The 24,633-nt window shown below is 47.7% G+C and overlaps 1 protein-coding gene across 1 annotated transcript in view; it reads right to left on the bottom strand.

Annotated features, from left to right (window-relative positions):
• Dapk2 (death associated protein kinase 2) overlaps window positions 1-24,633 on the bottom strand; it is a 108,764-nt gene that overhangs the window by 28,755 nt on the left and 55,376 nt on the right. Inside the window, exons 3-4 of the mRNA XM_055597759.1 lie at window positions 22,685-22,906; window positions 10,415-10,553 (exon numbers count right to left, since the gene is read on the bottom strand). Of these exons, the coding sequence (XP_055453734.1) occupies window positions 10,415-10,553; window positions 22,685-22,906 (361 nt within the window). The remainder of the gene's footprint in view (window positions 1-10,414; window positions 10,554-22,684; window positions 22,907-24,633) is intronic.

Raw genomic sequence — 24,633 nt, 5'->3', positions numbered from 1 at the left:
CGCTCTTCCAGAGGACCAGGGTTCGATTCCCAGGACCCATATGGCAGTTCACAACTGTCTTAACTTCAAAATATGACACCCTCACACTGACAGACCTGCAGGCAAAACACCAACGCACACAAAAAATAAAAGCAAAAGAACTACAGCCAGGATTTCCTTTTTCTCTGCCTGGTGTAAGCCCTTTGCCACCACTAGGAGTGCCAGAGAGCCCTCCTGGCCAGAGAGCTGTTAGTAGAACTAAAATATGGTCTGAAAGGGAGCCTGGGATCTGGCAAACTGGTAAACTGGCAAACTCCCCAGGTTGTGGCCTCTGATTCCATTCCCTCGAATAGAACATGGTGGTAGACGAGAGCCCACGCCCGGGGCTGGGAAACAGTTTCAGGTCCATGAGCAAAGGTGCTGAGCTTAATAAACAGACGACTTCCTTTCTTTGGGTCCAGCTCCCAACTCTAAGTGAGGCATCGGATGCCATCCAAAGTCCCTTTAGCAGTTTCGGCCCAAATTTCCAAGCCAGCTGGGCAAACGTCTGCTGCTCTGAGCCCCAAGGCTGAACACAGAAAGGATCCCTCGTCTATGCCTCAGGTGAGGAAGGAAGAACAGGCTTGCGCTCCTCCCAGCAGGCTGGGCCGCAGCCAGACTACCCTGTGGGTAGTACAAATCTCTCCAGCGCCCTTGCCCCAGTCATCTTCCTCCAGCGCTACTCACTTTAACCAGGTACTTAACCCACGCACCTGACATCACCTCCGAAGCACGCCTGAGGGAGGCACCACATTCTTCAGGTGCCGCTGCCCAGCCCGGAACATAGACAGCTGCCACCGGGGGATGTGGTGGGGTGGAATTGCCCCCACCTGTCAAAACAAGCATGCCCAACTTGGCCTGCCAAGCAGGCGAGCAGCCTGGGAGAAGTCAACATGCCCCTTTGTATCCTAGTAGATCCTGCTAGAGGTGCCTGCTGTGGTAACATGGAAGCTGGTCCTCCAAGGGGTACAGGAGTTCCACGGGACCCACACAGCATGCCCAGCGGTTGGGATGGGGTGAAGACAACCTCGGCGACTATGCAGTAAAATTAGAAACACAGGGGCTTGGCATCTCAGCTCTGCCACTGAAAATATGAAACATGGGGAAAGTCACTGGGCCTCCTGGGTGCCTCTTCCTCCTATCCAAAATAGGAAATGGGGATACACCCACCAGGTCCTAGCATTGTTCTGAGGATTCAGAGAGATGGCTCATGATGCTGAGGAGCACAGTCCCCAAGAGAGGCTGCAGCACATTGGCTGTGCCGTTCATTCCGTTCTGGCATAGCAGCTCTGAGTCCCCTCTACGAGCGGGGGCTCGGCTCCCTGTTCAGTCACCTGAGTTCACAAAGAACACGCCCTCATATAAAACACCTTCCCCATGCTCTCATCTCCTGCTTCCCTTCCCCACCCTGTTTTCCTCCCTGTCCTCACAATGTGGGGGGCCACATGGGATCCCGGAGGTCATTTAGTCAGTCATGTTGCAGGGAAGCCCAGAGCGATCAAGAAGCTGTCAAGAAGACGCAGCACTCAAGTGTACTGAGCCACACCTCAGTGTCCTCCCTAGGTGCCTCGGGCGACCTGCCTGCTGCTTGGCTGAGGCTGAGGCAGGCAGGTGGGGCTGAGGCCCAGCTGGGCTTGTGCTATGGGGACAAGAAAACGTCATGGGTAATCCAAGCCCAACCCCAGACTGGTCAGGCACCTCTGGGCACCCTGAGAAAGCAATCTTGACTTGTGGAATTCTTGACCCACAAGCCTCCAGTATTGCCAGTGCCCAACTCCCCAACTTTGTCTGCCATTCAAAGACTTCGTAGCCCTTTGGCCCTTACTGCCAGCTCAGCATCTGCTTTACCTCCATTACCTCTGCCGCCACTACCCCAACCAGCAGATTATTCTGCCAGACACCCCCATCCTAATAGCTCCTCTTCAACCCCCACACAGGAATGTCTGTGACCCAGTTCCCACCTGAGGGCCTGTGTGATCACTGCACATGCCTCTGGCAAACCGCCATGATAACCACTTCCTTACGTGTCCTGCCCACGTTGCCTCAGAAATGGAAGCCAGGGTCTTTGCTTCCTACTGCCAGCTCAGGGGTAGCATCCAAGAGTGGCCAGCACTGTAGGAGGTGTTCAGTGGCTGGCTGCAAGCAAGCAAATGAATAAACCAACACTCGGCCACACAGGCCCTTTCTCACACATCCTGTTTCCAGAGAATCGGTGTGGACAATGGCTAACATCGCAGGCTGTGGAATCTGGGCTCGCCTTCCACTCTGCCATTAATAGCAGTCTGACACCGGGCAAGCTTCCTAGCTTCTCTCACCTATGAATTAGGAATAATAACGAAAGCTACCTCCAAATCAGTGGTTCTCGACCTTCCTGATGCTGTGACCCTTTAAAAACAGTTCCCCATGTTGTGGTGACCCCACAACAATTTTCATTTCTACTTCAGAACTGCAGTTTTGCTACCATTATGAACTGTCATGTAAATATCTGTGTTTTCCTGTGGTATTACGCATTCTCTGTGAAAGGATCATTTGACTCTTAAAGGGGTCACAACCCATAGGTTGAGAACTCCTGCTCTAGAGTCTTACTAACACAAATGGCCCATAGGCATTATCCTCAGCCCTGGGACTATCCTGCTGATTCTCTCCCTCCCAGAATGACGATCTGGTCAAAAACTGCCATTCTTTCAGGCACCGCCAAATCCTGTCTCCCCCACCTAAAATCATCAGCTCAGCCTTCCCCTCTCCAGGCACCTGAGAGCTGTTTCCACCTAAAGCACTACAGTGCCCAAGCACTCTGGGAGTAAGGCTTTTGTTGTTATTTGGGGATCTGAGCCAGGATCTCACTCTGTAGCACAGGCTAGCCTGGAACACTTGGTGGTCCTGGTGAGCACTAGGAAGGACAGGGATGAGCCACCACGCTTGGCTTGCTGGAAATAAGTCTTGCTTCCCTACTGCATCAGCAAAAAAAAAAAAAAAAAAATTAATATCTTTCCGGTGTCCCTCGCAGCATCTAGCTAGCAATGCAGAATGTTGAGAAACACTCGTAGAACTTAGCAGTTTGTAAAGCCACCACACTCGTCTCTTGATCTCCACGGTGTGAGGCAGTCCTGTCAGGATTCAGCCCACACACAGACAGAAAAAAAAAAAACAAGGGCTTGTAAAGGTGTCTAAGCTCATAGGGGCTTGGGCTGAGCCTACATCCTCCGTGCTCCCTACTCCTCAGGTGCCTCTCTTCCTCCGATGCAGCCAAGTCCCTGGGATCACCCTGGCTGGCACAGGGTCACCTCGAGTTGGCTCTGGTGCCTCAGTGTGCCGCCCCAGCTCCCTGCTTTTCCCAGAAGAGCCACAGCTGCGGCTCAGGGAAGGGCTGAACCCAGCTGCCCTCGGATCTGTCAAACCGCAGCCTCCACCCACTCGCCGGCAGAGTGGCCGCCATGTGGCTTTGACCTCTCGCCCTCTGAAAAAAGCAGGAAAGGAAATCACTGCCTATTCGTTCTCTGGTCTACTGGGGAGGAGAAGAAGCAAAGATGCTGTTTGTTTGTTTGTTTGTTTTTGAGAAATGTTCTCACTAGGTATTCTGGCTAGCCTAGAACTTGCTGTGAAGCCCTGGCTGGTAGTCCTCTGGCTTGTGCCTCCCAAGTGCTGGGATAACAGGTGTGTCAGCACACCTGATGCTAAAACTTCACAATCAAGGCTATGCTAGGACCGCTGGTTTCCGGTGTTGGGGTACAGGCTTCACCATCTGTGCAGTTAGCCAATGCTTGCTATGAGCTCCCCCTACACATTCCTCATTGGAAGCTCCCAGGTGAGTGTCTAAGCAATGAAGAATCTGACCTGGACGCTAATATTCTGAGTTTCAGGCTGCATCATTAGGGCTCCTGGTGGGCTGTGATGGTACTCCCTCACCCTCGCCATCGCCCTCGCCCTCGCCCTCGCCCTTGCCCTCACCCCTGAGGCCCCTAACATGACAGGAAAGGAAATGCGCACAGAAGGAGTGGGGACAACACTTTTGGTTATTTTGCTCAATTGAAAAGTGGGGAACATGTTGGCTCTAACAGACTGAAGAGCACAGTTCCTTTCTCTCTCTGCATTCCTGTGCCCACACCACGACCAGGCACTCACATTCCAGTGCATGCACTGTCTATACTAACTAGTAAGGTACAATTTTTAAATGAGACTAAAAACAAGATTAGCTTGTCCTGCCTACAAAATGTGCAGGGGTAAAGATGGTGCAGACATTGAGGGAATAGCCAACCATTGACTGGTCCAGCTTGAGACCCATGCCGTGAGAGACAGCCCACACTGGCACTATTAATGATATTCTGCTGTACTGGCAGACAGGCACCTAGCATAACCCTCATCCGATAGCCAAATGTTAGGTGGAGCTTAGGGAATCCTGTGGAGGAGAGAGAGGAAGGACTGAGGAGCCAGAGAGGTCAAGGATTCTACAAAAAAAAAAAAAAAAACACCCTACAGAATCAACTAACCTGAGCCCACAGAAGCTCACAGAGACTGAACACCAAACAGGGAGTAAGCATGGGACAGACCCAGGCCCTCTGCACATATGTAACAGTTGTGCAGCTCTGTCTTCATATGGGACCTCTAACAGCAGGAGCAGGAGCTGTGTCTGACTCTGTTGCCCACCTCTGGATCCCTTTCCCCTAACTGGCTGCCTTGCCTAGCCTCAAAAGGAAAAGATGTGCCTAGTCCTACTGCAACTTGATATACCAAGGCTAGTTGATATCCATGGCAGGCCTACCCTTTTCTGAGGAGAAAGGGAGGATGGGAGGGAGGGAAGATGAGAGGGAGGAACTGGGGGGGGGGGGAGAGGAGGGTGGAAGAGCTGAGATCAGGATGTAAAGCAAATAAATTAATTAATAAAAATAAGGCAAAATAAAATAACACATTAAAAAGAATAAAATTAGGTCAGACAGTAGTGGCACATGACTTTAATCCCAGCACTTGGGAGGTAGAGGCAGGTGAATCTCTGAGTTCGAAGCTAGCCTGCTCCACAAAGTGAATCCAGAACAGCTAGAGCTATACAGAGAAACTCTGTCTAGAAAAACCAAAAGAAGTAGGAGGAGGAGGAAGAAGAAAAGGAGGAGAAGAAAAAGAAAGAAAGAAAGAAAGAACGAACGGAGGGAGGGAGGCAGGATGCCAGGTACATGCTTGTCACTCAGGAGGCATAAGCAGGAGGATCAGATGTCCCCGGGTCATTTTTGGGTATGTTTGGGCTTCTTTGGGCAAGTTTGAAGCCAGCCTGGCCTACATGAGACCCTATATCAGAAAAACAAAGCAAGATGTATAGCCCAGCCCAGACCTGGATTAACTGTATGAATAGCAAGTGCCACTCTGTCACCTGATACTTGTGTGATCTTGAGTGTGTTACTTAATTTCTCCAAATATCAATGTTTACTTTGTAAAAATATGACATCACCTTCTGCTGCCATGAGGATCAAGTGAGGAAAAAGAGATGTGAGCCTGCTGCATTCTAGAAAGTACTGTCTTTAACGTGTTACCATTATACTCTTAAAAAAGCTTGACCAGTACTCTCTATTACACCATGACCATAGAGACAGCAATAAGGATGATTCTGGATAGAAAGGAGCTTGGAGGCTTGGGTTTTGGGGGGATTCCTTGCTCTGGCGCACACCCTCTTACTAGTATTCATAAGAAACAAAGCTCCTCAGAGTTTTGAACTTCAGGATTATGTACAACTTTAGTCATTCCTCATGATTTACTATTTTTGCTTTACTACACCATTAGTCCTGAGGACCACCTTCTATCTGAGGGTTCTCAGGCTAGATTTGGTGGATGGAGAGGGAAAGGATACACCAGGCTCAGAGGAGAAACTCCCTAAACTAACTAAGTACAGGGCCGTCACAAGTACTCTCTCCAAGGCCTTTATTTGTACTGAGACCTCGTACAAAGAAAGATGAGGCTTCTGGGTAGTTCTGGGGCCTAGTTCCTGGTGTTCTGACCTATGGACATCCTGCCTGATGGTCCCTGCTATCAACAGGCAGTTGGCCCTTGTTCCTCCCAATGAGGTAACAACCCTTACCCGTCCACCCTAACCTACTCAAATCTGTGTCGTTTATAACCACACATCGGAATGCTCTCTATGCTGCCTGAGGCAAAGAGTTCACTCCCTGGAAGTGGGCACGATGAGTGAGGACCTATTAGGTTTTATTTCAGAGGGCCTCCTCACCAAGCCTGGCTATGTCCATCTCCGTGAAGACGTTAGGCTCCAGGAAGGCAGAGACTGTGACACATTAGGTGCCGTCCCCCTGGATGATAGTAGGTCCTTAATTGTTGTGCACACTGATGAACTAACTGCACTTTGCCTATAACCTCTTTTGTGCTTTCATGAAAGGGTGCCGAGTTCCCAAGGGATCCAAGGGTACATTTGGGTGTCACTAAGGTATTCATTCATTTACTCATTCATTCACTCAGCACCCAGCCACTCATCCTATGTCAGGCACTGTGCAACTGTGCAAAAGGAAATGATTCGCAAAGATCAGTGCTCCCAGCAGAAGTTCGTGCGGAGGGCAACAGAAGCAAAGGGGCTGGTTAATTCTTAGTTACACTTTTAGCAGATAGCAGAGGCTTTCCAGAAGAAAGGACGTTTCTGCTGGGCCTTAAAGGATGAGCAGGAAGGCCCTGGAAAGGGAAAAGAAAGAGTAGAGAGATGGCAACACACATCCATGGTCTCTAGAATTAACTGGAAGATGGGCCTGTGCACATGGAGGATTATCTTCATGTTAGCCGATGTGGAAAGACCCGTGTTTATTGTGGGGAGGACCCTTCCCTGAACAGGGGATCCAGGACTCCATAAAATAGAGGAAGTCAGCTATGCAGGAGCATGCATTCATTCTCTCTGCTTCTTCACTATACGTGATGCCCGGCTGCTTCAAGCTCCTGTTGCCATGACCACATGATCCGCTGTTCCCTTGAACTGTGAGCTGAATAAACCCATCCTCCCTTGAGTTGCTTTTGTCATGGTATTTTTATCATAGCAACAGGCAAAGAAACTCAGACAGCTTCCCAGGAGGTCATTCGTATGACTAAGGCAGACAGCCAGACAGTTGACCCTCTTCAGCCATGGCTTCTTCAGGCTGAAAAGAGGACCCAGAGAAGAGGTAACAGAAGAAGAAGGCATGGTGGCTGCATCCCAGGGAGGCCAGGCCTTCTTGCTGAGGAGTAACAGAACAAGCAAGTAGGGGGAAACAGACGCTCATCACAGAAAGGGAAAACTAAGAAGAATATGTGATTTTTCAGATGGGAGGAAGCAATGTGGCACCAAGAAACCTTTTCCAGGCTACCACCTGGCTATATTCCCCCAAATTAGTGGAAAATTCCAGCCCAATAGCACATTCTGGGCACAGGAGGTATCTCCGAAACCATGAGGGAAATCTGTTTGTGGTCCAGCTACTCATCATTTCTCAAAGGTGCCTATCTGTGCCTAGACCAAGGCACCCAGGAGAAGGGGAAACCAGAAAGTTCAGAGTCAAGCTGGCAGTAGTGGCAGCACAACTTTAATCCCAGTACTTGGGAGGCAGAGGCAGGTGGATATCTAGGTTTGAGGCCAGCCTGGTCTACAGAGCGAAATCCTGGATGGTCAGAGCTATACATAGAAACCTCCTGTCTTGAAAAAACAAACAAACAAAAAGTTCAAACCCGACGATGCGTGGCCATGGGTGGGCTTAGCAGCACCCTCACCCTACATGCACTGGAGCAAACTCAGATGACTGTCCCTAAACCATGGAAAATGTCCAGACTGAGCCTGTGAGCTAGACACAGCCCCCTTAGCCCACAGCAAGTCTTAGCTCTCTGCATTACCGAGTTTATTTTCCTAGCCTCGCAGAGCTCAAACACTGTAATAAGAGTTGTGTTTTCTTTTCCACTCTTCTGGGAAGGGAGATAACAATAACAACACACAACACGTATTCTGCATGCATCACGTGGCGCTGCCCCCCTCTATGTCAATTCCGCCGGGTAGGTGACACTGTCTGGAGCAGGGCTGAAAAAAACCAAGGTTCAGGCGCCTTCCAGTGTATGGCAGGATGAAGCCCAACACAGCTGCCGCCAACCACAGCTCCCCTTCACCAGAGCAAACCCACCCACCTCTATCAGCCACTAGAGAAAAGACAAAGGGAGCCCGTTTGGAGGCTCCAGTAAAGGCCCAAGACAGTAAGTTAATTGCCCACAGAATTATCAGGAAGGAGACACAGACACAATCCAGGTAGAGCGTGACCTTCCTGGTGTACCACAACCTCACTGTCCAAAGCTTGTCCAGACACCCCTCCATTAGAACCCCGACTTTTATTTGGTGACATTTGAGGGGCCTCTGTAAGATATCTTCAGTGGAAATAATTTAAAAAATTGTGACGACTGGTATCAGGAGGGGACCATGCTAGAATAAGAGCTGGGACAGGGCTCTATGCATGGGCACTGAGCCCACATCCTGGGGTGGCCGCTGTGAGCCTGCGGGCATGTCATATTCTCTCTAGATTGGTCCCTCAAACCAAAACTTGGTGCCATCGTGGATGCTGCTTATCTTCACATGAAAATAGGCACCTGAGCACTGCTCAGGTTGACCTCTGTCCCTTGTCATACCTCATTTAGATTACTTCGTAAGTCTTCTGGTTAGGTCCCGAGCTGCCCAGCTGACCCCATTCTGTCCATCTTCCCAGCCAGAGGAATTGAGCTGAAATACATGCTTGCTAACCCAATCCCATATCATTCAGGGTAATTAAAGGGCACCCTCCTTGGTCCAGCTTCAGCGTCTCTCGATTGCCTCCTGGCCTCTTCCCCAGGCATGCACACACTCTCTTTTTCTATACTTCATTGAATTTGTTGAGCTGTTACTGTGATCTTGTGCACGGCTGGTCTTTCTTCTTCAGATGGTCCTTTCCCTCTGCAAACCCCTGTCCATTCTTTAGAAAATTCAAGCACCAGCTTCTCCAGGAACCCTCTCTGATCACTTCAGGATGGAGGTCTGTCCTTTGGGCTCACCAGCCTCCCCCACCAAACTCCCTCTGTCACAACTCACAATGATTGATCTTTCTTTTCTGTCTCCTGCACCAATCTCCTGAGAAAAGAGGAACTAGCCAGGCAAATGGTGATACACGCTTTTAATCTCAGCACTCAGGAGGCAGAGACAGGCTGATCTATGAGTTCGAGGCCAGCCTGGTCTACAGAGTGAGTTCTAGGACATACAGAGCTGCATAAACCCTGTCTCCAAAAACCAGAAAAAAGGAAGGAAGGAAGGAAGGAAGGAAGGAAGGAAGGAAGGAAGGAAGGAAGGAAGGAAGGAGGGAGGGAGGGAGACAGGGAGGAAGGAAGGAGAAAAGAGCTAAGTTGAGAAAGAAATGCTGCACAGTGCACGAGAAAGCAGCGGGGTTTCTACATAGAAGACTGGATGGACAGCCAGGTATGGTAGTGCACACCTGTAAGCCTAGCATATGAAAAGCAGAGACCGGAGAATCAAGAGTTCAAGGTCAGCCTTGACTGAACAGCAAGTATGAGGTCAGCCTGGACTTCATAAGAATATGACTCAAAAGCAAATAAAGAAGCAATAGCAATAAAGTAAATAAACCGAAACTTAAAAAATCAAGAAGAAGAAGACAATGAAAAAGAAGAAGGAATAGCAACAAATACTGAAATAGTGGTGGGTGTCCCGTGTCAACAAGAATCTATTCATGAGTTAAAGGGGCCTTGATGAGTCAGCGATCTGCAAAGGCCCATCAGTCCCTGGACCTGAGCAGAGTTACTAAGGAAGCAATCCTGCGTTGACCACAGTCATCTTCTATGCAGTTATACGTGGTCACAGTGAACTTTCTGACTCTGAACACCAGTTACCACAAATGATCGGTGGGCCCTGGAAGCAGTCTTGTGGCTCTAGATCGGGGTGAGGTAGGAGCACGCAGCCAACGGTCCTTGGGTTCCAAGACCTCGTCTCTGGTGAGGAGACACAGAGGCCGGGCTGCGCTGAGTCTAGAGTGTCAGTCAACCTCGGCACTCTGCAGGCCCTGCTAGTTCTGCCCACTCACGACTGAGCTCTTCCTCTTGTCACTAAGTTTCCTCTTGTGAAGTGAGTTTTGTTTCAATGTTGCTGCTTTTTTTTTTTTAAGTATGTCTCACCTACCCCCCTGGAAGAGATAAAGTTCTCTAGCTGATCAAAGAGCTTCTTGCAGTTAGCCCCATTTGCAGAGGACCTGATAAGAGGAGTGAAACTGAGGTGGATGCTTGCAAAAGGCCATTTCTTCCCCCAAAGTGAGTCTGGAGTTGGAGGGGAGCAGGGTGGGCCTGTGGGCTCTGCACCCTTCCTACGCATGACAAGGGGACCAGGTCCCTTCTTCCTAAACACTTCTTTCACTTTATTCCCCTGACTGACCTTGAGATCAAAGTGAGCAATTTTCTTTGTGTGAAGGTAGTTCACCCCGTCCAGGATCTGCTTAATGAAGCTGGTGGCTTCCTCCTCACTTAACGACTCCTTCTGGGCCAGGAAATCGAACAGCTCTCCTCCGGACACTCTGGAAGACACAGGTGGGAGGGCCAGGCCCAGTTAGGTTTGTATGTTGCGAGGCCTGGCTCAGATTGCCTAAAAGATAGACTCTCCCTAGCCCTACCTGTTGCTTGGTCTAACCAGTACCAAACACCGTCTTTGCTTCTGTATTCTTTCTATTGGGTATTCACAGGAAAGCTTCTTCTAGTACTCCAGGCCCGGGTCCCTTTTTACCCTGGAAATTACCCTTTCTCTGTAGAGAGCAAGCTGTGCCCATTGTGAATTACATGTCAGATAGAACAGCAGTTGGTCCATTTGGTATGAATGCTAAGGTAGGATGATCTGGTATCTAGCTAGTTAGTTAGCTGGTGCATACAGGCCACGGCACAGGCAGAAGTCAGAAGAAACCTTGCAGGAGTCAGTTCTCTCCTTCCAGTCATGGCTGGCAGCAAGCCAGCGCCCTTACCTGGAAAGCCACCTCCCCAGCCCCTGACTTGGTATCTCACTCAGACATATGAACAAGTACCATCTATCCTGCACACTCAGAAGGCGGAGAATATAAATGCATTATTAATAAAAAAAAAATTGTCTCCTGGGAATTCATTGCACCGACCAGCCCAACGAATGACACAATCCCCTCACCCAAGATTCATGAAAGGAGAAACCACAGGCTCCAGCACAGCACAGCAGCCCATCACTGTCATGGACCACTCCAATATGCCTTTGCCCTGTACATCACCAGACAACAAATTCCTAACTGTCCTAGACTCAAGATTTTTTTCCTCCTCATGGTACTGCCCACTTGGGAGCTCTCCAGACCCAGTGCCTGATCCCATGAAGTATTCTGCATTTCCACTGACACTTCATACCTTGAGCTGCATGTGTATACATTTGTGTACACAGGCAGCTAGAAGCAAGAGGTTAAGGACAAGTGTCTGTCTCAAGTGCTCTCTCTACCTTATATTTTAAGACAGGGTCTCTCGCTAAACCCAGAGCCCATGGATTCAGCTAGACTGGATGCCAGCAAGCTCTTCCTATCTCTTCTTCCTCAGTGCAGAGAGTACAGATGGGTAGCTTTAATGTGGGGGCTCTGGATTTGAACCTAGGTCTTCAAGCTTATGTAGCAAACACTTTACCAAACAAGCCATGCGCATAGTCCTGGCATCAATCTGCATTATCCTTTAAAATTCTACAGTTTAGCCAGGCTTGGTGGCACATGCTTTTAATCCCAGGATTTAGGAGATGGAGCCAGGTAGACCTCTGTGTTTTAGGACAGCCAGAACTATGTAGAAGGATCATATATGTATCATATCATATATCATCCATATATGGTTTCTTTAGTTTTGTTTAGCTCTTCTGTAACCTACAAATAATTCTGTGACGTCAGGAATGTGTAATAATTAAAATTACATACCCATAGTCTCAATCACTTGAGAAACAAAAGCCAGAGGACTGTCACAAACTTGAATAACCAATTCCAGGCCAGCCAGGGACACAGAGGAAGACCCTCCCTCAGAAAGGACAGACCAAGATGAAAGAAAAGGAAATTAAGAGGAAACAAAGAACTTGCAATTGCTGAGGTCATAACTGTAGGTTTGGGCTACCAGCCACTCAGTCCTCTTTCTGCCTCCACCTTCACAGCTGCCATTAAAAACAGAAAAGAAACACAAGCAAACAAACAACAAAACAGAACAGGTACCCTGCCATGGCTGTCTGTGAGCCTATAATCCTCATTTCCCCATCTGAAGTTTTATAAGCACCCTAAGCAGTAAGGGGCTTCAGGCAGCACACCCTGCATGACAGACACACATATTAATAAAGGACCAAATCTTTCCCCTTTTCCGACCACCAGGGAATCACACACAGCCTGATCACAAGCATGAGTTACTATACTTGTCAATCACACAGCATGGCATCACTCGGTCCCCTCTGAAAACTACGAAGTAGATCACTTAGCCCTCGTGGGCCTACACTCTCTTTAAGACCCTTGCCGTGTCTGCCTGTCAATTTATGGCACTAATAATTCTTCTAATAAGTCTCTTACCCCAAAAGACAATCTGCCTCCGTGTTTCCTGTGACCCTCCCCCAAACAGAAAGCTTTCAGTTACACAGGAAGACCACTATCTCTGAAGCAAGTTCCCCCAAGACAAGTCTCCCAGTACCTTAACCTTGAATTTCACAGCCTTAAGAAGCGTAAGAAATAAATACCAATTTGTGGTATGCTGTTGTATAGCTGCTTGAAGAACCTAACAGGATGTTTGTATTGAGTGGGGCGATACTGTGACTAAAAACCAAACAAATAAACACAAACTAAAACTATGGAAGTGGCTTCAGAAGTAAGTAAGTCAGTGAGGCCACATGAGTTGTGAGATGCATGCTGGGATAAGTCTTCAATGTCATAAGTAAACAGCAGAGCATGGTTCTGGGGAGGGGTGGGCTGAGAAAGAGAGGAGAGGAGTCTCAACACAGCCTGAAAGTAGCTGGGTGGTTCTGAAGAGAACATAGTTAGAAGTACAGATGGTGACCGCCATTCTGGGGAGGTTTGCAAATAGAACTGAGGAACCTGGCATCAGTCAATGGAAGTAATAAAAAAGCAGAGAAATGTCACCGAATTTTGTTCAGTGTCTTATGGAAGGTCAAACCTGTGAGTGATGAGACTGGATATCTGGGTGAGAAAATGTCTAAGCACAGTGCTGATGAAGCCGTCTGGTTCCTCTTGACACTTAGAGCACACAGTAGAAGGAGAGGAAAAAAATTGAAACGTACTGTATGTGTTTCTGTGTCTATCTGTCTCTCTGTGTCTCTTGGTGTGTGTGTGTTAGTGTATATGTGAACAACTTGAAGGTGATTCTCTCCTCCCAATGTATGTGTCCCAGAAATCAAACTCCTATTGTCAGGCTTGATGGCAGGTACCCTTACTTACTGAGCAGCTTACTACGAGATCTCACCGGCCCAAAGAGGAATATTTTTAAAATAGAATTATTAATTTAAAAAAAAAAAAAGGAAAATGTCAAAGTTTGGAGTGTTTTCAGCCTATCCCTACCTTAGGAACTCTGTGGCAGAGTGAACCCAGGTGGCTGAGGCTCGCTTGATAAGGAGAGTTCTGAGGAAGGCCAGGTGTTATTCATCAAGACAATGGAGGAGATTGATTAGTCAACGGTATAAAGGGCCCATTGTCCCAGACGGTGAGATAATGACTTCAAGTCATCTCAGACTGCATATAAGGAAAGAGCTCCACTCCCATCACAGGGCCACACTAGGGCCTGGGGGACAGAACCCTCTCAAAGGAAGAGCCCTGCCCCCATCTTCCCACACTGGTTCATGCTGAGGCCTTTGCTTCCTGAACTCTAAAACCACCTCATCAGTCACCCAGGTGTGGCTCCCACCGGTTCCTGAAGTGATTGCTCTGCGCCAAGCAAAACTCTGGGTATGTGACTACTTCCACCTGGATATCAAGGATGCCTCAGGGCTTGGTGGGCCCCGGAGAGGGAACTGTGTGGAGATGGAGGACAATGCAGAGATACCCAGCAGGCCATGGGATGGGGCTACCCAGAGACTCCAGACCAGTCGACCTACAGGTGCGTGTACTGCTCTGGAAGAGCCACAGCCAGGCAACTCCAACCTGAGGGCTGTGGTGTAGACTGCTCTAGGCAAGAGTTTTCTCACCTGAAAGAGCAGATTGGCCAAAAGCTTCCTTTCTTTGGTTTTTATGAAATCTGCTCTCTCACTGGACTCAGGATAATCTAGACATGGTCCCTAACTTCATAAAATAAATTCTAGAAAACTACGGAATTCAGGTTCCAGCCTTTTCCACGCCTCCATAATGGTGCACATGGACGTCCTGGCCTGCGAACAAGCACCTCCATCTGCTGAAGCCATCTCAGTAACCCTCTCCATCTAGTCGCTCAACAATATTCAGCCACTGAACATGCGTGGCTACTGAGCACTTGAAATACGACCAATGTGACTAAAAGACTGAATTTTCTTATTGAATTTAATTTTAATACAAAAACTGATACAGTATAAAATTTCTTCATTAAGCACAAGTTTACTGTTTAAACAGAACTATTTACTTTAACTAGCGTAATATGTGCTCCAAATGTCAAATCCACATCAGCTTATGCAGACTTAGAATACATACAGGAGGTTATAACAGGAGGTTATTATTAATAATAACAGGAGGTTATTATTGAATAATATATATATGTATGTATATACACACGTATGTGTACATGCCTACATTTATACATATATACATGTGTATACATGCATACGCACATGTGTACATATTACTCATTATGTATATATGTATATAATATGTATTTATATAATAATATGTATGTACATGTGTATTGTATGATATATATTACTTATTAATAATCTCATGCTGCCTACATATTAAAGTCAGTATGTGTTGGGGTCAATACAATTATTATTTTTTATTTAATTGTTTTTATTTTTATTAATTACAGTTTATTCACTTTGTATCCCCCTGTACCTTCCTCTGTCCTCCCCTTCCAATCCCACCCTTCCTCTTCCCCACCCGTGTCCCTCTCCCAGTCCACTGAAAAGGGAGGTCCTCTTCCCCTTCCCTCTGATCCTAGTCCATCAGGATTGGCTGCATTGTCTTCTTCTGTGGCCTGGTAAGGCTGCCCCCCCTCAGGGGGAGGTGATCAAAGAGCCAGCCACTGAGTTCATTATCCATTATCATTATCAGAGACAGTCCCTGTCCCCATTACCTTGGAGGCCACTTGGATAATGAATTGCCATAGGCTACTTCTGTTCAGGGGTGCCAGGCCATCTCCATGAGTGGTCCTTGGCTGGAGTATCAGTTTTAGAAAAGACCCCTGTGCCCAAACTTTTTGGATCTGTTGCTGTCCTTGTGGAGCTCCTGTCCTCTCCAGGTCTTACTATCTCCCACTTCTTTCATAAGATTCCCTGCACTCTGCCCAAAGTTTGGCTATGAGTCTCAGCATCTGCCTCAATACCCTGCAGAGTAGAGCCTTTCAGAGGCCTCTGTGGTAGGCTCCTGTCCTTTTCCCTGTTTTCTCCCTCCTCCAATGTCCATCCTCTTTGCCTTTCTAAATGGGGATTGAGCATCTTAGCCCGAGTCCTCCTTCCTGATTAGCTTCCTTAGGTGTTTATAGATTTTAGTATGTTTATCCTATATTATATGTCTAGTATCCACTTATGAGTGAGTATATACCCTGAGTGTCTTTCTGTTTCTGGGATACCTCACTCAGGATGATCTTTTCCAATTACCACCATCTACCTGCAAATTTCATGATTTCCTTGTTTTTTATTGCTGAGTAATATTCCATTGTGTAGATGTACCACAATTTCTATATCCATTCCTCAACTGTGGTGCATCTGGGCTGTTTCCAGCTTCTGGCTATTACAAATAAAGCTGCTATTAACATGGTTGAGCAGATGTCCATATTGTATACTTGAGCGTCTTTTGGATATATGCCTAGGGGTGGTATAGCTGGATCTTGAGGAAACACTATTCCTAATAATACAATTATTATTAGCATTAGTTCACGTATTACTTTTTATTTATTCAGTGTGGCTACTATTGAATTTAGAATTACATGTGGTCAATAGTCAATTTTATTGGACTGAGTAAAAAAGAAGTGAGCTATGCATTAGCAATTCTCTGACTCATGACTGTGCCTGCAATGTGACCAGTAGACCTCTCCTGGTCCACAATGGACCAGCGCCCTCAAACTGTGAGTCACAGTAAACCTGTCCTTAAGTTGTTTTTGTCGAGGTATTTTTAAATCACAGCAACAGGGCTAGTGTTTATTTTAGGTTCCAGAGAGCAAGGGACACAGTGCACACTGGAGCAAACCTGCTGTTTGTTAAGTTTCAAACAAGCAGCTGAGGTGTCTATTTAACACATTAGTGTGGACCGGGCCTCCAGGTTCTCCCAGCATCCCTCAGTCCCTACTTGTTACAGGTATGGCTGGCATAGCCTGCCCTCTACCCTGAATTTTCCAGCCCAAGAGCTGGGCTGCCCTTCCCCCAGAGGCTCCTCATTATATAATCCAGACATTTTCATTACCCGCCTTCTCTTGTATCATTTTGCACCTTTGGCCTCCTGGATGCTGTACTTGGTTCCCCTCTCCCCCACATGGCTCAGTCATGGCCACTCTGGACTCTCCCAGATGTGTCTGCCTCTGGCTACACTCTCTCACACATCTATAATAGACCTGCTCCTCCACTGTACCTAGGAGTAGTCCTGTCCTTCCCTTTCCTCTCTCTCTCTCTCTCTTTCTCTCTTTCTTTCTTTCTTCATTCACTGTCCATGCTGTAGGACCTCTCTGCTCAGAGCGAGCTGGGTGTGGCCCTAAAGAGTTGATTGGGTGCTGGAGAATAGGCTAGCCCAGCATTTTCTGTGTCTCGTGGTGACATCACCCAGCAACCTGTCCCCACCCTGATTTGGGGCAGGTGCTGGAACCTCACAGATGCTGTAAGGGACACCCTGAGTCTGTCCTCCAAAGGGTTAGGGTGGAGGCCCAGTACTCGCATGACCTTAACCTTGGGATGGGCTGTATGCAAGTTCCTGGATGTCAGCGTTTCTTCTTGGAACTAGAATGAGAAGAGATGTCTCCTGGCCACTTCCAGGCTGGGAGGAACCCTGACTCAAGAAGGCTGAATCAGTGCTGGGAGGCCCTTGATAAGTCCTGCAAGTAAACACTAGGAACAGTGTCACTGCAGGAGGTTTCAAATAAAGTTTTGTTTAAAGGTCACCATTCCTACAATATGCCTTCTGCAATAGTCACTTGACCCTCACATCCACCTGGAGGAATGCAGATTACTTCTCTATCCCCATTTATGATGAAACTAGGGTCAAAGAGAGCACACTTGTGCCCTCCCTGACGCAGCTGATAAGTGACAGAACCAGGATTAAAGCCACTTCACCTGAGTGCAAGTCACCTGTGTGTTCCTTTCACTTTGCCCTCTCCACATCCTGAAGCCCAAGTGACTCAGGAAATGAGGACACCTCAAAGCCACCCAGACATTGCCTCCAACAAGCCTGTGCAGTGGCAGCTGCGGTCACACTGGGCTCCACCGTGTCTCTCCACATAGATTAGATTGCTTCTGAAGTATCTTGTGTGCAAGACGCTGTTCAAAAGGAGTTTGGTGACTCAGCTGGTACAGTGCTGGCCTAGCACACAGGAAGCATAGGTTTGCTCCTAAGTTTCATAAACTTAGTGTGGTGGCACACATCTGTGATTCCAAGACTCAGAAAGTGGAGACAGGAGGATCATAGATCATGGCCATCCTTGTCTACATGGAGAGTTCAAGGGTTGCCAAGGCTACAAGACACCTTGTCTCAAAAAACAAAAACATTGAGCTGGGGATAAACCCCAAAGATAGAAACTTGCCTATCATGTAGGAGGCAATGAGCTCATGCTGTCACTATGATTCTGGTGACATAGTTTTTTACCAAGAGCCTCTCAGTTTTGAGACCTTTGTCCAGGATCATTTCCTATCTCCTTCCAAGTTTCTTTCAGCTCACACCCCAAATCAAACCTCTCCAGGTTTTTAAAAATAATTTATTTAATTTTATGTGTATTGGTGTGAAAATATCAGATCCCCTGGAATCAGAGTTACAAACATTTACAAGCTGTCTTGTAGGTGCTGGGAATTGAACCTAGGTCCTCAGGAAGAACATCCAATGCCCTTAACCACAGAGCCATCTCTCCAGTTTTAATATAAAGAAGAAAGGCTAAGGGTCTGGCCTCCTCTCCTCTGTAATAGTATTCTCAGAGTCAATCCCTTCTCCTGTAGTGAGAATTTTACTTTCTTTAAAAACTTACTTATGGAGCTGGAGAGATGGCTCAGCGGTTAAGAGCACTGTTTGCTCTTCCAGAGGTCCTGAGTTCAATTCCCAGCAACTACATGGTGGCTCACAACCATGTGTAATGAGATCTGGTGCCCTCTTCTGGCATGCAGATGTACATGCAGACAGAACGTTGTATACATAATAAATAAATTTTTAAAAAAGTCATGTTATGTAAACATGTTTTTTTAATCCCAGGTGTAGGATATAGGGATGCTTCAGACTGTCCACAGCAGCAGACTATTTGCCTCATGTGGGCTCTGAGAGGGGCATGATCTTCATAAGCTGTAGATAGTTTAGTTCTGGTGACTCAGAGAGGGAATATATGCCAGAGACCAGAGAGGGACAGGGGCACAGGGTCAGGGGAAGAAAGAAGAGATCTGCTGCTCCTAGTTGCTATTGTTGTGGTTTGACAGGAGGAAGTTAGAGATGTCCAGAAACGGAGAGTGGACTTGCCCCAAGGAACCCGATGTCCCTAACCAGCAGGAAGTAGTCTAAAGAGAATTACATTCCCTCTCCCCACTAACCTTCTTTCTCTCCTCCTGGTGTTGGAGTATTGGAAGGGATTGGGGTGAAGGGAGGTAGAGGCATAAGAAACCTAAATAAAACAGATAAAAAAAATACATGCCAACATTCTCCTTTGCAGGCTGGTATACCTAGTGAAACACTTTCCAGAGTTCTTCTGGTAACTGTATAAATGACCTGCATAGGCAATGAAGGAATAGTGTTGCCATAGCTGCTGGGCCTAGGAAACATCAGCATCACCTGGGAGCACCTGCCAGGGCATCACTTGCTGCAATCCTGGAGGTCCAGGAGGCCCCCGGCCATTTAGAACTGCAAAGGGGCATTCCCCACATATCACATGGGTTCAGATACTGAGATTCTGAATATAGTCTTAGTGCTATACAGAAGTCATCTTACACAGAATACAAAATCCTTCCTAATCCTCCCTTCAATTGCCATGACCATAAGCAGGTGCCCCTAAGATGGCCAGAGATGGGATAAAGACATCTGAAAGGAACAGGGGTCAGGGCTTGGCATGTCTTCTAGTACCGGCCTCTTCGGCAGAAATTAAAGGAAGCACTATACAAGACAACACTGTCTAAAGAGGACCCTGAGACCAGAGTCAATTCACCCACCAAAACTGCCAGAGAGGGGCTGGGAAGATGGCTCAGCAGGTAAGAGCGACTGTTCTGTAAACATGAGGACCCAAGTTCAAATCCTCAGCACCCACTGAAAAGCTGGTGTTGCCATGCACACCTGTAACCCTAGCACTGTGGGAGGCACCTTGTCAGGAGGATCAGGTCTGCTGGCTGCCACCCCAGCTCCATGTTCAGAGACCCTGTTTCAGGGAAACAAGACAGAGAATGGTATTGCAGGACACTGGATGTCCTCCTCTGGCCTCCACACACATGTGTAATATACTGAACACATACAGGTGCATACATTATACATGTGTGCTGTCACACATGTATAAACCCACCACTTAGGCTGAGCTGGGAGTGTCATGAGGTCTAGGACATCAGTGAGATGCTGTGTGAGAAAAACACTGACAAATAAATGAGTAAATTCTGAAAATAAACAACTGGACACTAACACTTATGTCCAACCACTAGGCAAACCTACTGCCCAATGAGGACCTGAATACCAAAATCTTCTCATCAGCCAAACAAGAGTCACCAAATCAATCTGGGTGTAGTGGCACATGCCTATAATCCCAGCACTCCAGGAGGCAGAGGCAGGTAGATCTCTGTGAGTTCAAGGCCAGCAGGACAGCCAAGGCTATATAGAGAAACCCTGTCTTGAAAACAAAACAAAACAAAACAAAACAAAACAAAAAAGAGTCACCAAGTCCAAGCAAAAATCTTCTCAAGTCCTCCCCTGGGAAGTCCTCCCTTGGGAAGTCCCCCTCCCCTGGGAAGTCCTCCTTAGAGCCCAGCAAGCATGATCTGAGCATGGTCACTCTTGTCTCGTTTCTAATTTCATAAACCCTTAGTATTCCTCAGCCTAACATCCCTTGAATGTAAATGAGGCAACCTTGAAGTAAAAGAGGAGACAGAAACTATGGACAGCTACAACTCCACAAGCCTAGCAGCTCCCAGGAGCACCTGTGTGAGGTCTGATATTACCCATGGTGCACCTGCACTCACAAGACTCCAGCATGTATGTATGGGCTGGTCATGAACCCTGCTGGGAGAACTGGAGACAGGGCAGAGGCATCTTATATCCCAAATGCTAGGGTTCCACAAACGGGGAAATGGACCCTTTCCCAGCAGTTAAATAAAAGCCAATTAAAATGACAGCATACTGATTTTTAACTATAAAGATGAATAAAGAAAGGCACATATGTCAAAATAAATGGGCCACAGTTGCCAAGGCTGAAGGCAAATAGAAACACTGCCCTGTCCCTGCCCATCTTTGGAAATGAAGTCACCAAGAACCTATACGTGTCTGCCCTTAACTTAATCCTCCACTCCTCGAGACTCAGATGAAATAACTAATTAAAAAGAAAATGTGGAAAACCATTGGGAAGAAAGGTTTTTAGCAGTAAAACTTGGACATCGTAACAGCTAGAAAATTATAAGCAAATGTACATCAGTTGGAGAAACACTGGTGTGTAATTTAATGAAACACGATATAGCTATTTAAGGGGGAAAGGCTATATGTGGGATTGTGTTAGCCAGAGAAAAAACAGAACAGAAAATTGTAAAATTATACACAAAGTGATAAAGATTGGAAGGAACCACAGAGAAACACAAGAGGCTGTTTGCCCTAGAGGAGTACAGATGATGTGTTTCTCTGTAGTTCCTGTGGGGTTTTTTTTTGGGGGGGGGCAAAGGGGGATAACAGCCATTTAAAGAAGTGACTCTGGCCTTTTCAGAGAGATGGGCTTGTCACTATCGGCTGGGAATCAGAAGGCTAACTAGTGACTGTTAGTGTATGCCATGTGGAGTGTCCACATGACTGACCCTCCCTGGGAAAGGACAGGAAGGCCTTCATCAGGCTCCTGTCTGGGCCAGGGAGACACAGACAGAAACCAGTTCATTTTGCAAGGGGGTCCATGGAAGCAAAAACAGAGGACACTAGATAAGGGGAGAGTGTTAACAATTCTATGACGTTAAACACCAAGGTCAATAATGCAAGAATCCAATGTGAGAGGATGCAAATTCCCATTTGCTAGTTACATTTATATCTTGCCAGTGTGCAGATAAGTCTCAGGTTAAAGCAATCTCAAACGTCATGTGTTCCACTCAATCTGGAGGTAGGTTAAAGAAACTTCCTGGCTCACAGGTGACTTGCCCACAGTCACAAAATCAAGACATTCTGGGACAAACACCCCACTCCTCTGCTGACTGACAGGTGTGCACCACATGCTCTTGAGGCTCAGAATACTCCTGTTGTGGGGTCTTGCTGGCTGGCTGGCTGGCTGGGGCTACTGTGCCTTGTGCCACAGCCTGACTCAGACCCTACTACCCACCAGGCTCCACTTGCCCATTCCAGGGGGACTCATTCAGGAGGACATCAGAGCAGCCAACCGAGCTAGTCTTGGTGTCACTAAATTCAATTCCACCAACCACTGTGAAGTTCTTCCTAGCAAGGCCATCACGAAGCGGTAACTCATGTGCTTGGCTTTGTAGATGGCAGTCTCAGCCTTGATATTTCCCGGCTATGGGATATTGACTCCTTGGTACTCTGATCTGTAAAATGGGTACGCTAAGAGTCTCTGTGATCGTACCACTATGAGGGTGACATAAGGTAAACAGAGTGAATATAAAATAACCTCTCTGAGGTAGTAAGACTCCTTAAAGCCAGGACAAACACAAGACACCTTGCAAATGCAGGGTTCTTTACATAGTAGCTATCACTGTAATAAGACAAGTATTAAACGTCCTGCCAGTGGAGTGGATTTTTCCCCAGGGAAGGGCTAAAGAAGGGTTTTGCCGAGTTGGAAAGGCAGATGCCTTTCTGACAGCCTCTGTTACCCATGCTACCCTCTGCTTCTGCTCATGCTCATAAATGCTCTTCCGGCCAAGAAATAAGTCGGAATCACTAGTTTCTTCCCTTTGATCTCCAAAATCCAATGAAAGCAAGAGTTAGGCCATTGCTTTTTACGCTGGCTGCTTGGCTCCTCCGGCTCCATTTTAGGAGGATGTGGATAAGTGAGAAAGAAGGAAACTGTATGCTCTCCAGGCTGAGCTTTGGCCTGGTCGCTGTTAGCCCTGGGGCCTGTGGCTGGCGTTTCCATTACCCTGGCCTGTCTCTGCTGCCCACTCCGCTTCCCCCTCACCATGTCCCAGTGCCCCACTCACAGCTCGAGGATGAGCACCACGTCGGTGCGGTTCTCATAGACGTCGTGCAGCGTGATGATGTTGGGGTGCAGCACCTGCCGCAGGATGCTCACCTCCCGCTCGATCTCCTCCCGGCACACGCCCCGACGGCTGGCCCTGCTCTGCCTCTTCTTGATGAACTTGGCCGCGTACTCCAGCCCTGTGCTCCTCTCCCGGCATTTCTTCACGATGGCGAACTGGCCGCTGTGAGGACACAGATACAAACAGCTAAGGTGTAGAAACTGGAGAAGTGACCCCGCAGCCAGCTACCAAGACAATCCGCAGACAGAAAGGCATGTCACCGGCCAGTGGCCCTGCCAAGCTAACATGCAGTAAATGAGGTAGGGCAGGGACTGGACTTCCCTTCTGTTCCTAGGAGACCGTTACCTTTTACCAGGATGGGATGTGAATATCATTGTTCTGGGCATTCAAAGGTGAATACCAAGGCCTGGGAAGTATTTCATTGGTTAGGGTGACATGGCCTTGTCCTTGCAAAGCCTCAGCTTGGAACCCAAGTCTACACTGTCACGTAAACAGGCTGAGTTGGTGAGGATCCTGTTTGGAATGGGGGTTGGGATAAGGCCACTTGGCAAGGTCAGCCATCATTATAGTGTGAAGAGGGCTGTAAAATTTGGAAACTGGGGCATAAGGAGAGGTCGAGTGACTCACGACAGAATTAATGAAAAGCAGGACATCAAAGCCGGCTGCCCACAAACCTTCTCAGATAGTTACTGGCCACATGACCCTGCTCAGACTCCTTGAGACAGAAAACATGAAATGGTGACCACGCCAGAGATCCAAGCACCCCTGAGCCTATTTCCCTAAGAGTCGGATGGCAGCCCAGCCAGTACCTCTCCATTCAACTCGGCCATTAGCTGGGACAGATCCAAAACCCTGACTGCTAGTGTCCTTTCCTTATCCTCTGAGGTCTTCCCTCTTACCTTCCACATTGTCCCTTGTAGCTCCATCCCCCCCACACTCAAGTACCCACTGCCTGGGTAGCTCAAAAAAGGTTATTATTCTGGTAAATGGCTTAATAAGAGGCCCAAAGGAGCCAGAGCCCAGACACATCTTCTTAGTGGACCTGGTGTAAAAGTTACAGTTGTGAGAAACTCTGGGTATTTGTCACAACTTTGGAAAATGGCACTGAATTTAGAGCACCCTATTTTTAGAAAAATCTTTAAAGAGATGGTCTTCTGAATAGACTGGCCGACACAATAAAGTGAAGCTGAGCAAGCAAGCAGCTAGCCAACAGCTAAACAGCCTGTTAGGGCAAGCACTTGAGAGGTGTCGCCAAAAGCAAATCCATTCATCTCCACCTTCGGCCTTCACTCAACACTGTCTGAGCATGTGCCCAGTGCTGGCTGGAAAATAACAGGGAACAAAGGCACAGACAACAGGTGCAGAGGGGCCCCTGGGGGAGCAGAGATCTCTAGGAGCCAGGCCTGGGGCCAAATTTACATTACACTAGCCACAAACTCTAAAGTTTCAACTACCTGGGCTTTAAGTATTGGCCGTGAGCTGTCCACACACTAGGGGCTGAGGCAGGTGGAGCCAGAATGGGCACATGCAATGTGATCTCTAACACAGCCGGCCACTTGGAGCCACTCTGGGTCTTGGGGACATAAGGTCCCTGAATAAGTGCCAGAAAACACTTGACAAAGCTTTCAGGCCCAGGTGTCCCGAGTCTTAGCATCAGGCCAGCATATTCCCCTCCTTCTGGTACCTCGAAGGCTGCTGGCAGGCCTGGCATTCCAGAGTTCCTGTAACTGTCCCCACACAATCCTGAGTGAGTTGATGGACGGAGAAAGTGAAACTCATGGACTTTAAGTTGTATACCTGCAGGTAGCACAGAGTTAGGTCTGGCACCCAAGTCCCCCAGCACCCACCTTCAAGCTGTACTACGTGATGACCTGGGAAGATAAAAACAC

This window comes from Psammomys obesus, unplaced genomic scaffold (assembly GCF_907164565.1).
Source record: "Psammomys obesus unplaced genomic scaffold, mPsaObe1.curated_primary_1811, whole genome shotgun sequence".
NCBI classification, from domain to species: Eukaryota; Metazoa; Chordata; class Mammalia; order Rodentia; family Muridae; genus Psammomys; species Psammomys obesus.
The sequence above is the reverse complement of the archived record's forward strand: the minus strand, read 5'-3'. Positions and strand labels throughout refer to the sequence as shown.